This window comes from Typopeltis vanoorti, chromosome 9, assembly GCF_054136105.1.
Source record: "Typopeltis vanoorti isolate ZY-2024b chromosome 9, IOZ_Tvanoo_1.0, whole genome shotgun sequence".
Classification (NCBI taxonomy): domain Eukaryota; kingdom Metazoa; phylum Arthropoda; class Arachnida; order Uropygi; family Thelyphonidae; genus Typopeltis; species Typopeltis vanoorti.
This window is the reverse complement of record NC_143557.1, coordinates 69,759,612-69,772,757: the sequence shown is the minus strand read 5'-3', so window position 1 is coordinate 69,772,757 and position 13,146 is coordinate 69,759,612. Positions and strand designations below refer to the sequence as shown.

General features: G+C 34.2%; 1 protein-coding gene across 1 annotated transcript in view; it reads left to right on the top strand.

Annotated features, from left to right (window-relative positions):
* Positions 1-11,144: 11,144 nt before the first annotated feature.
* The window catches only part of LOC150103131 (general transcription factor II-I repeat domain-containing protein 2-like), a 41,344-nt gene continuing 39,342 nt past the window's right edge, over positions 11,145-13,146 (top strand). Inside the window, exon 1 of the mRNA XM_090398102.1 lies at positions 11,145-11,684. Within this exon, the coding sequence (XP_090254228.1) occupies positions 11,145-11,684 (540 nt within the window). The remainder of the gene's footprint in view (positions 11,685-13,146) is intronic.

The window sequence follows — 13,146 nt, the reverse complement described above, 5'->3', positions numbered from 1 at the left end:
TCTAGACGTTGCAATGTGTTCGTTAATAGAACGTTTTCAACAACTAAAAACATATTATGATAATATCAATTTCCTGTATAGATTACCACAAATTAATAACGAAGATTTACGACAAAATTGTGACGATTTAGAGATTCTCTTGAAGGATATGGCGACAATAAAGACGTAAATGCAATAGAACTATATAACAAGTTATGTGCTTTCCGGGATATATTTCGGAAGGATAATTTAAATATTCAAAATCCTCTCGATATTCTTAATTTTATTGTGTCCAATAATTTATCTTTCCCTAACTTTTCAATTGCTTTAAGAATATTATTAACCTTACCTGTTAGTGTAGCGAGCGGTGAACGTTCCTTTTCCAAGTTGAAATTGATTAAAACCTACTTAAGAACAACTATGTCACAAAAATGGCTTGTTAGTTTCCCGTTAATAGCTATTGAAAATGATGTGTGTGCGGAATTAGACGTTAAGACCATTATTTCTCATTTTATGAATATGAAATCAAAAACGCTAAAATTTTAATTAAAAAAAATTCAAGTATATTTATGTAATTTAATTTATTTTCTGTTATTCTGTAAAGATGTTATTTTTTCGAATACTTATATTAAATGTTCTAATTATTTCTGAATTCTTTTCTTATTTTCTCATCTATCTTGAGTTTCTTTTATTTTCCTAAAAGATAGTTAAACTTATAAAAATTATTGAAACCTTTTACAAGTTACTAAGAATTTAGTAACTTGTAAAATGCAAGAATTTTTTAAACTTTAGTTCAAATAAATTTTAACTTTAATTAAAATTCATTTTAATTTTGTTAGCGATTCGGGTCGGTTAGAAGGCTATAATCCCTGTATTATTATATTAAACGATTAAAGTGAAGTGGCTTTATCAGAATTTGCTTTAACTTTTGAGAATTTTTTGAATATTCGGGTTTTTAACGATTATCCTGCCTAGTCAACAACCGCGGTTCGTTACATTTAGCGAACCAACGTGTGGCTCTTCTGTCAAAATTTATGTAAGAAATTTCGAATAATTTAGATTTTTATTATCGTAAAAGAACCACACAAGCCCGGATCGTTACAGGGGCGCTTAGATAGACATGCATGCTGGCGACAAAGACCCTAGCGCCGGCTCTGACCTTACTGACTGTTTTGTTACATAATCTGCAGTTATGAGGATTACGTGTAGATGAGTGAAACGAATTAGTTCCACCTACTTCGAAGCTTAGGTTAGCTTTTATGAAGACAGTGGAATTAGCCTTCACTATTCACGTTGTTGCTACAGTTTATGTATGGGATGTAGGCATTGGAGCTGGTGATTTGTGATGTGTATATTGGTGTTAATGGTATATTAACTTTGTTGGTATATTTTCCAGAGTTCGTGTTTTAATGTTCTGTAGTTATCAATGTATTTTAAATTTCTTGGTAGGTTGTTGAGTTGGGTGGGTATCTGATGTGATCTCACAAAACAACCGTATGAGTTGTTGAAGGGTGTGGGGATGTAGAGAGTTGTTGTAGGTCGTGTTATACGATATGTGTCTCTGTTGTTTCGATAGGTGATGTTGAAGTAAATCCTTATTAATGCTATGTAGTGTTTCAGGTTTTTAATGCTCAGGATTCTGTGTGTCGCCATGTGCTGGTCGGATATTAGTTGTTGCATATAAGGTGTCCAAATCATTGTTGATACAATTTTCCTATGTGATATTTCTAATTTTGTTAGGTGGCTGTTTGATGTGTTTGCATAGACTGTTATACCGTATTTTAGTAGGAATTCGCAGATACCGTGACATTGGAGTTTTTTTATGTTGGATGGAGTAACGTCTTTTACTTGGAAGAGTTTTGCTGCGATGATCCGGAGTTTGGTATGTAGGTATTCTATGTGTTTTGTCCATTTAAGGTAGCAATCTATGTAGAGACCAAAGTATTTTGCATGTGTTACAGGTTTGATTTCGGGACATTGGCAGGTTTTTTTGTTGTTAATGCAGCGGTATGTGTGACAGTGTATCGATAGTGGTGCGGAGCGCATGATTCTTGGGTTGTGTATTATCAACATCTGTGTTTTGGTGCCGTTGATTACAATTGCGTTTTGGTAGAAGTATGTTGTGATTTTGTTTAGGTCTTGTTGTGCTTTGGAGAGAGCCGTGTTGATATCTGTGTGGATTGCTAGTAGTGCGATGTCACCTGTGCACTGAAATATTTTATTTCTTATGGCCATGTTATGAACATCATTAATGTATCTGTTGAATAGAGTGGGTGATAATATGGCGCCTTGAGGGACACCGTGTTTAATTTGTATACTCTGGCTGTGACATGTACCTATTTTTGTTACTTGTGCTCTGTTTGAGAGGTAGTTCCTGAACCATGTATGCAGTGTTCCTCTTATACCTATTGAGTATAGTTTGGTGAGTAGTATGTCATGTTCAAGTGTATCGAATGCTTTGGTTAAGTCAAGCAGTATAAGGACGGTGTACTCGTTTTTGTCGAGAGCTTTGTTTATTGCGTCGGCGATGTCTTCTAATAAAGTGATGGTGCTTTTTGTTTTCTGAAAGCCGTATTGGTTTTGTGAGATGTCTGGTGTGTGTTATTTTTTCCTAGAATTTTTGAAATGACTGGTAGGATAGCTATTAGTCTGTAGTTCTGAGCATCGTTTCTTTTACCATTTTGTAAATTAGAGTAATTACTGCAGTTTTTAGTTGTTGTGGAATAATTCCAGTGTCGAATATTATGTTCAAGAGTCTCAAAAGTATTGGATTTATTTATTCAATAAGGTCTGTGAGTCTTATTTTGTCTATTCCTGGAGTGGTCTTTGGTTTCAGTTGTAAGAGTGCTTCTTTCAGTTCCTGTTTTGTTACGGTGGAAAATACATCGTTTGTTGTTGACTTTGTGGCAGTAGTTTTTTGTTGATCGTTGGTAGATTGTCTTTTTTTGAGTTGTATGATATTGTTTGTGAAGGCATGATTGAATGAGTCTGCTAGTTCCTCTTGGTTTGTGTCCTGCCCGAAGCTTTTTGCCATAAAATCTTGTGCGAAAGTTTTCCTTTTTCGAATTACTAATTCGTTGAGTGTAGCCTTTGTATGCTTCATGTTGTCGTTATGTTCCATGAATTTTTGGAAGTAGTATCGTCTTTTTGCCCTACGAATTTTTGTTGTTAGTTGATTTCTTGTGTTTTTGTATAAGGTTTGTAAATGTGTGTTACTGGGTGACTTTTTAGTTTTTTCCATAGATTTCCTTTTACAGTAATACTATTTAGTATGTCGTCATTTATCCATGGAATGTTGTTTGTTTGTCGCCTCGTTTGTGTAGGTTTTGTTGCTTTTTTTTTGTATATTTCTGTGAACTTTAGTTGAAAATTCTCATATAATGTTACAGGATCATTTATTTTAAGTAGGCAATTCCCGTCTGTATTTTTTAAATGGTTATCGGCAATGCTGTTTAATATGACCGAATTTTGTCGATTTTTGTGGTGGTGGGAGGGGGGGGGTATGTAACGTAATAAAACGAAGTTGAGACAAAGTAGTGATCGGCAATTTTGACGTTAATTACAGATTATGTATATGTATGGATGGGAGCCCGTATGTTGCTATGATCAGTGAATGACTGTGTTAGTGAATTGTTGAGTATTTCTTCTCTTGTTGGTGAGTTAATGGCAGGGTTTATGTTGTACTGACTTAGTATATGAAGGTATGTGTTAGTGGTTGAAGAAGCGTGGTCAAGAGAATTTATATTAATGTCTCCTATTAGGATGAGCCTATGTGTTGTATGGGGTTCGATGCCGCTTAGCCATGCTTCTAACTCATGAAGAAAGCTGAGTGGATTATTATCTGGGGGTCTGTATATTATGTTTATTACGTATTTGATACTACGTTTGTGGCTATTTGCGATGTTCGAAATGAGTTTTTTTTTTTTTTTTCAGTCACATTGTATTTTTCTTTGATAAATGCCACGGTGCCTCCTCCTCCTCTTTTGTTTAGTCTACATAAGTTATAGGTTTGGTAATTATAAATGTTGTATGCGTTGAGTTCTGTGTCGTTCATTGAAATTTCGGTCAATATTAGCGCATCTATGTTTATCATGGTATAATTGAGCTGTGTTATCAATGTTAGCCAGTGTTTTTTTATACTTCTTATGTTTGTATGTACGATAGTGAAGTCGGTATTGGTGGAAATGTTGTCTCACCAGTTCTTCAAAGAGTCAAAGACCTTGAAGTTTATATTATCTGACTATATTCGAATATGTCTATCGGATATGTTCGGCTATATTTGAGATCTCCATTATATAGTTTTTAAGTGATTTCTAAATCTTGTTCTTAAGGATGTGAAGAGTTAGTGTTTTATATTGGTAGGCTGTGTACGTCGGATTCTCTTGCAATTATATAAACTCGAGTGTTTTCATTCTTTCTCATAAATATCTGTGAATCCTTAGTCCACAGAAACTTTTAGTTTTTTCTCTGTTTTTGTCTTCCTAGCTTGGAATAAAAGATTTTTAAAGTATGGAGTCCAGTATTCAGTTATATAGATTGGTGTTGGGAGTTTCTTGTCAGTTAGGATCGATGTAGTCGGCCTTGTTTTCTTACTTGCTGCAAGAATGGAGTCTCTCAGACTTCTTCTGGTAAAAACGAGCGATGATTGGTGGCAGTCTCTCTTTGTGTTTTCTGGGCCTCAGTTAATAGAGGCAATGTCTGTGATTAATAATAATAATAATAATTTTTTTTTTTGACAAAGTTTATTATCCTCTTCATTTATACAAAATGTTTACAAATATACAATTGAAGTATTACTATTACATTTTTGTTCACTACAAATATTAAGTATTTAATGTTAAGTGAATATCTTATTTAAATACATAAATAATAATAACTAACAATGTATTTTCCATTTTTCCATACATATTTACAATTATTCATTTCATATGTTAAGAGAGAGATATTTTTCATATTAACGATATTGGTTGTGGAATAATAATGTTTTTTTTTTTTTTTAGATAAATATACATAATTTGTTTTTCCAGCATTTTGTCATTTACGTTTTTATTTTTCATCTGCAGTTCAAGTAATTCTGAAATTATATTCATAGTTTCTTTTTTGGTATCAGCAGGGAATGCTGAATGGATTCATTTCACTTTTTCACAATGCTATTTTTAAATTGAAAATAATATTAATAATATTTTTTTTATTAATAATAACACTGTATTTTACGTTTTTTTCACATACATATTTACAATGATTAATATAATATGCTAAGAGTGATCGGTTTCATTTTGACAATATTGGTTATGGATTAAACACACACACACACACACACACACACGCACGCACGCACGCACGCACGCACGCACGCACGCACGCACGCACGCACACACACACACACACACACACACACACACACACACACACACACACACACACACACACACACACACACACACACACACACACACACACACACACACACACACACACACACACACATTTATATATATATATGTAGAAAGTATTTTACCTTGGGTATAATAAATGTTAAAGATACCAAGCTATTTTAAAGCTGGTTTTACTCCATTTCCCAAGTAAGCAAACAGACAAGTAAGTCAAATTTGCGCCTGCAAGTATTGCAACTCTAGTAGGTGATCCAACACGTAGTGCAAGTCAAGGCAACTCGTGGTAAAAGTGGATAGTTTTATTAAGAATAGCTCTGATCACTATTCTTAATATTTACCCTTAAAGTAAAGCACATCTCCTGGAGGAGATGTATGATGCTATGTATCATACATCTCCTCCAGGAGAAAATACATCAAGGGGCCACTACCCAGACCGGTTTCGACCTTTATTGAGGTCTCATCAGTGGGAGCCAGGCTAGAAATAAGGTCGAAACCGGTTTGGGTAGTGGTCTCTTGCCTTTAATACATAGCATCATTCATCTCCTCCAGGAGATGTGCTTTGCATTAAGGGTAAATAATAAGAATAGTGATCAGAGCTTATCCACCTTTACCACGAGTTGCCTTGACTTGCACTACTTGTGGGGTCACCTAGACTTGCAATACTTGCAGGCGCAAACTTGGCTTACTTGTCTGTTTATGGAGTAACACCAAGTTTAAAATAGCTTGGTTATATATACAGGTAACCCTCGTATAACGCGGATGTTAGGTTCCATAGAAATGCCGCGTTATATAAATCGCGTTATACAAGATATAGATCACATAGAAAAAGTAGGGTTAGGTTCCGAAATCGTTTTTTTTTAAAATTATAATCAACAATGACATATCCAACTAAAACAATATTTTTATTTAATTCAGGTAATTCATGTAAGTTAAGAAAACAAACTATGACAAATACGTAGTATAAAATTCTAAAAATTACAAATTGTACATAAATTTCATTGCACATAATGCATAAATGTTTTAGACACAATAAAATAAAGCGCATATTTTAATCGTAATCAGTCTTCAGAAAATTTAAAGAACATCTACATTTCGTAGATGTTCTTTAATTGGCCGGAAGTTGTCACCACTTGAAATCTCTTGGACATCATTTGCATAATCCTCATTGCATACTTCGGCTGGTTTAGTCATCAAGAAGTCAATAATAAGACTTTGCTTTCCACTATGTTGCAATTTTTTATTAAGTTCATAATATGGCGCTAAACAAATATCTAATTGTCTCGTGAATTTTCCCGAGCGCTTCATTGAGGGATCATTATCCGTAAAATAACTTCCTAACTTTCTTGCCAAGTCCAATCCTTCTGCTAATTTTTTAAACTGAATTCTTTAACGGATTCATCACAATCAGAATCTTCGGCAGAACTTTACCCGCCAATTGGTTCGACGCCATCTATTAATTGTACCAGTTCCTCTTCTTTTAAATCTGTTTCTGCATCAATTAATTCACTAATTTCGTTTTCAACCATATCGCAAAAGCCCTCTCCACCAAAAATGTGTGCGATATTTATTATACGACGTAGCTCGGCATCCACTGAAGGTACGAAATTTTGTTCCATTACGGCTTCAGGCCATATTTTTTTGCCAGTAAGCATTCAGCGTAGAGTTGCAATTCCTTAATATACAGAGAAATAATTTTTACACAATTCAATATTGAAAACTCTTTCCACGCTTGAGGCAGTGTCATGCTTGGATTAGATTCCATTTATTCCAAAATTATTTGAAATGTTCGCGAATATAATATGACTTAAATGTTGATATTATTCCTTGGTCGAGTGGTTGAATAAGTGAAGTAGTATTAGGCAGCAAAAGAAGTTATTTTAATATTCGGATGGCTTAAATTTGTTGGGTGGCCTGGTGCGTTATCTAAAATTAGTAGAATTTTGAAGTCCATATTCTTCTTGTTTGTGTAACTTTCTACATCGGGTACAAAACACTTGAAAAACCAATTTTCAAACATGCTAGCTGTAACCCATGCCTTTTTGTTGTTCCCACCAATAAACAGGTAGGATGGACTTGTCGAGCTTCATCGCACGAGGATTTGCAGATCGGTTAATAAACACTGGTTTTATCATGTAATCACCTGATGCATTACTACAAAGCAGTAGAGTAATTCTATCTTTGGAAGCTTTGAATCCAGGAGCTGATCTTTCAGTTTTCGAAATATAGGTGCGTTTTGGCATTTTTTCCCAATGTAACCCAGATTCATCCGCATTGAACACCTGGTCTGCACTGTAACCACCTTCTTTAATCATTTTTGAAGTTCCGCTCGGTATCTCCGGGCAGCTTCAACATCTGCTGATGCTGATTCTCCCTGGATTTTAAGATTATACAAAGAAAACCGCTTTTTAAAGTTTTCGAACCAGCCCTTACTGACAGAAAATCCATGTTGAGAGATTTCTTCTGAAGAATCTTGATCAAGTTCTTTTAAATGTTTATAAACTTTGAGAGCGTTTTACTTAATAAGGTGTCCATCCGAAGGAAGTTTCTTTTGAGTGCAATCTTCTATCCAAATCATTAGAGATTTCTCCATTTTTTCTATTAGAATATCGCGAGCACAAGCAACGCGCTTTGCACTTACCGTTGACCCAGCAATAACACTTTTTCGGATTTTATGTTCATTTTGTTTGATTTCGAATTGAGTCATTTAAATTCAGAGTCCTTGCAACAACTCCTGGTTTTTCTCCAATTTTCAACCGATCCAAGATTTTAATTTTTTCTTCGAGAGAAATTAAATTCCTCTTCAATGTTGGCCATTACAATAAAAATAAACTTTTACATTAAAAAAAAGCATTACATATGTATGTAACTCACCAGAAAATAAACTGCTCTGCTTGAGAAAAACACACTTATGATTTTAAATGCGCTTTCCTGGCAGAAAACGAAGACAATTTTCAACAATAAACATTTTATTCAGTAAACCCTAGATGGCGAACCTATGCCACTCGTGCCAGAGGTGGCACGTCAACGATTTACACGTGATATCCTTTTATACGCTTATAAATTATTCAAGTTTTTTTTAATTGTTGCAATACGTACAAACTGAATTTTGTTTTACACAAAATGCTTTACACCAAAACTTCTTTGGTGTTTTACACCAAAGACGTGTGTTGGTGCGGTATTAACAAAAGATCGCGCGACCCAAAGACAAAAGCAACCGACAAGTGTTGAGTTGAAATGCTAATTCTCTTCGATCAAATTCCATAACACCTGAAACTGTCATAACAATATTCACTATTAGTTTTAACACATTCACAACAGGGTGTCATTTATCGTTCCGATGGAACGTCTCATTACTGACTGGCTCAAATCACACAAACGTTTCAACCCTTGGTTGAATTTTATGGCTTCTTGTTTGCGTTTGAGGTGGCGGCGAACTCACACATTCATTATATGGCATGTTTCAATTCTTGGTAGTCTTTTATTTTTAGTTGCCTTTGTGATCTGTCATAATGACATCGAGAACTTCAAATGCAATAAAAAAACACTTATTTCATAATTGAAAAATTGGACAATAGTTTTTAATTAGATACTGTGTTTTGGTGTAATATATGGTTTGCTTAAGTCTATACAGCGTAGTTTCCGTAAGAGGGGAGATGTGATTTATTAGTTAGCGCCGTTTTTATTCTGTCTCTAATTGCACTATTTGTTGAGAATGACACAGACTGCAAAAGCCTTCTGTACAGTACTTTATTCAGTGATACAATAAAACTAAATTCGATACTTATAACTACTCGCGCGATACGGGCAGACACAAATTTAACGAAGATAAAATTTGATTTTTAAATCCCGCGGTGAAAAATATGAAAAATAAATAAATAAAAATAAAGGGTTACTAGAAATTGTAGACCGCGTTGTCTAAGTACCGAGTTATACCAGGGTTATCTGTATATATACATAAATATATCTACTAGTTTTTTTTACATTTTATCTATTACATTTCTATTTCAAAATTAACAACAACAACAACAACAACAACAAATAATAATAATAATAATAATAATAATAATAATAATAATAATAATAATAATAATAATAATAATAATAATAATAATAATATATGTATATTTTTTATTACATTACATACATTTGTTACAGTTATTACATACATTACATACATTTGATTACATACGATACTTACATTACGTACATTTGTTTACATATAATACATACATTACATACATTGGTTTTCATGTGATAAGTACTTTACATGCATTTGGTTACATATGATACATACTTTTTTTTTTTTTGTCTTGGATGAGATGTAATTTCTCAACTTTCATCCTCGAAGCTTATTTGTAAGCTTATCTGAGGATGACACCAGTTGGTTATTATTTATTGGTTTTGTTTGCTGCGTTAAGAAGGTACGAAATCTATGATTGAGAAATTCCGGTGCACGCACGCACGCACGTACGCACGCACACACACGCGCGCGCGCGCACACACACACACACACACACACACACACCACCACCAACAACAACATGGAATGTCTTGATGCGTCGCTGAACGAATATATTGTGTTTCATTGCGTTTGTATGATATTTTGGGTACATATTTCTTGTTTATAGCATGTCCTTAGAGCTCTTTTCAGGCTATTGTAGTTTGTAATTTTTCTGTATTCAAAAGGTAATTTGTTTAACATGTCTGGGATGTAGAAGTTTGGTGTGGCCTTTCCGTAGTGATTATTGTATTTATATATGATATAATTAGTTGTCTGAGGTCTTGTTATACGGTATGTATTTCTGACTGTCCTGTAGTTGGCATCGAAATAATGTTTTAGCAAAGCTGCATAGTGACATAAATGTTTGTACAACCCGCGGCCCAGGACGGCTGTGAATGCGGCCTAACAAAAAATCGTAAACTGACAAACTTTATGAGATTGTGACTAAAAAATAGCATTAATAATACTACAAATGCAATTTTAACATGCTATTAATTTATAAGCAATGAACGTTTGAATTTAACACGTTCTTTAGCAATGAGAGATTCATAAAATCATTCTCGAATAACTGTATTTATTCAAAATTGCCGCTCATGCGAGTAGTTACTTCTCGACATAATAAATGGCGCTAGCGCTCTTGCTTCCTACTTTTACCACGCAATAGATGTCTCTCTATGTGCGCCATGGATACGCTGGTACGGCTTTCAATGTGCAATTGTAAACAGTCGAGTTGACACCGAAGAAAGGTGCAGACGTTACGTGTGTCTGTGGCGATTTGGCGAGTAATTTTTTTAGTAGTAAAAATTTGGCGATTTGGTGATTATTAAACCTAGCTTTGTTTTCAATCTATTTTTTTTTTTTTTGAATTCCAGCATGGCTTCCACAGCGTCTCAAAAGAAAACCGAACCAAAAAAAAAAATTATAGAAGAAGGAAGATTGTTCAACGAAAAGTGGACAGACAACTACTTTTTTGTCGAGGCAAATACTAAGGCAATCTGCTTAATTTGTAGGGAATTTGTGCCAGTTTTCAAAGACTACAATTTGAAAAGGCATTACACGCAAAAACATACTGCGAAATTTAGTGCGTATCAAGGAATGTGTCGTAAAGACAAAATAGCGGAACTGGAAAAAAGTCTATCATCTCAAAAAAGTTTTTTTTAAAAAAAATAACAACTGAAGCGGATTCTATTGTAAAAGCTAGTTATGTGGTTGCAAACTTGATAGCAAAAAAATCATAACTGTATGGCGATGGTGAATTTATTAAGCAATGTATGGAAAGCGTGGCAGATATAATTTTCCCTGATAAAAAAGGAGATTTTTCTAAAATCAGTTTGTCTCACCAGACTATAGCCAGGCGAATTGATGAAATAGGAAAATCTGTCGAAAAAGGTTTGGAGAGTAGAGCTGCTAATTTTAAATTTTATGCTTTGGCGATAGACGAAAGAACTGATGCTACTAATACAGCTCAATTGGCAATTTTTATTAGAGGTATTGATGGCGAATATAATATCACTGAAGAAATGGCTTCATTAGTGCCATTAAAAGACACAACTAAATCAAGAGATTTATACGAAGCAGTGAAAAATACGTTAAAGCGATTTTCTTTGTTCATTGTGAACCTGTCTGGTATAGCTACTGATGGTGCCCCGGCAATGATAGGTAAAAGAGATGGACTTGTAAAATTAATAGAAGGCGAGGCAATTGCCTCCCAAAATTTAAGTATGATGAAATATCACTGCATAGTACACCAAGAATATTTATGCACAAAAGCTTTAAAGTTGGATAACGTCATGCAGATTGTCATCAATGCTGTAAATTTCATAAGGGCCAAGGGATTAAATCATCGCCAATTCCAGGAATTCCTTAAATTTATGGATGCTGACTATGGGGACATAATTTAATTTTCGGAAGTAAGATGGTTAAGTCGAGGTAAAATGTTGAAAAGATTTTATGATTTGCGAAATGAAATCAAGTCGTTTATGGAATCAAAAACAAAATTTGTGCCAGAACTTGACGATGAAAACTAGTTCACAGATTTGGCATTTTTAGTAGACTTGACCGCTCATTTAAATGAATTAAACAAGCGTCTTCAAGGTGAAAACCAACTGATCAATACAATGTTTCAAACTATAAGAGCGTTCGAAATGAAACTGAAACTATGGCAATCTCAAATTAAGGCAAACAATTTTATGCATTTCGACACGATGGTTAAACACGGTCTTGTGAACAATGAAAAATATGCACCCTTGCTTTTAGATTTGATACAGGAATTTGAGAAGAAGTTTCAAGATTTCCGGAAAAATCATCAATCTTTTGATATATTTGCGACTCCATTTTCAGTCGACATAAACATATTACCTGCCAATTTTCAAATGGAATGCATAGAGCTACAATCTGACATTCAACTTAAAGAAAAGTCTCTTTACTGGACTTCTATAAGCTATATCTTCGCAGGGAAAAATATCCCTCGCTCACAATCATGCCTTATTCATGTCATCGCTCTTTGGAACCTATATTTGTGAGCAGCTATTTTCAAGGATAAAGCACACGAAGAATAAAACTAGAACCAAAATATCTGATGAGCACCTTGAGAACTCACTGAGAATTGCAACTACTTCCATCGAACCAAATATCGAAGCATTAGTGTCTCAAAAACAATGTCAAACAGCTCACTAATTTCATGTTGCTGTCTTGTCTTTTACTTTTATAATAAAAAATTCATGAATTAATGAAGTTTAAATTACTTAAATATGTTAACTATACATTCTATGTTTTTTTGCTCATCAGCTATCGTTAGTGTATTTTATGTGTGGCCCAAAACAACTCGTCTTCTTCCAATGTGGCCCAGGGAAGCTAAAAGGTTGGACACCCCAGCTCTAGACAGATCAATAAAGCTACCATAGGAATTTTGTTTTTGTGTAAGGCGGTATTAATTACGTCTGTAAAGTCTTCCAAGAGAGATGCTGTTCCGTTATTTTTCTGAAAACCATATTGTGTTTTGGGGATAATATGAAAGGTCTCTGTGTATGCTGTGAGTTTCTTCAGTACGATCCACTCCATAATTTGATTGATAATTGGTAATGTTGCTATGGGTCTGTAATTGCTGATTAAATTTATTTTTCCATGTTTGTATATGGGTGTGATTATGGCGGTCTTTAGCATACTTGGTATCTGTCCTGTTTTAAATATTTTATTTATTAATTTTAGTAGGATAGGACCTAAGCAAGTTGCATGTTGCTTTATATCCTTAGGTCTTATACCATGAATTCCTGG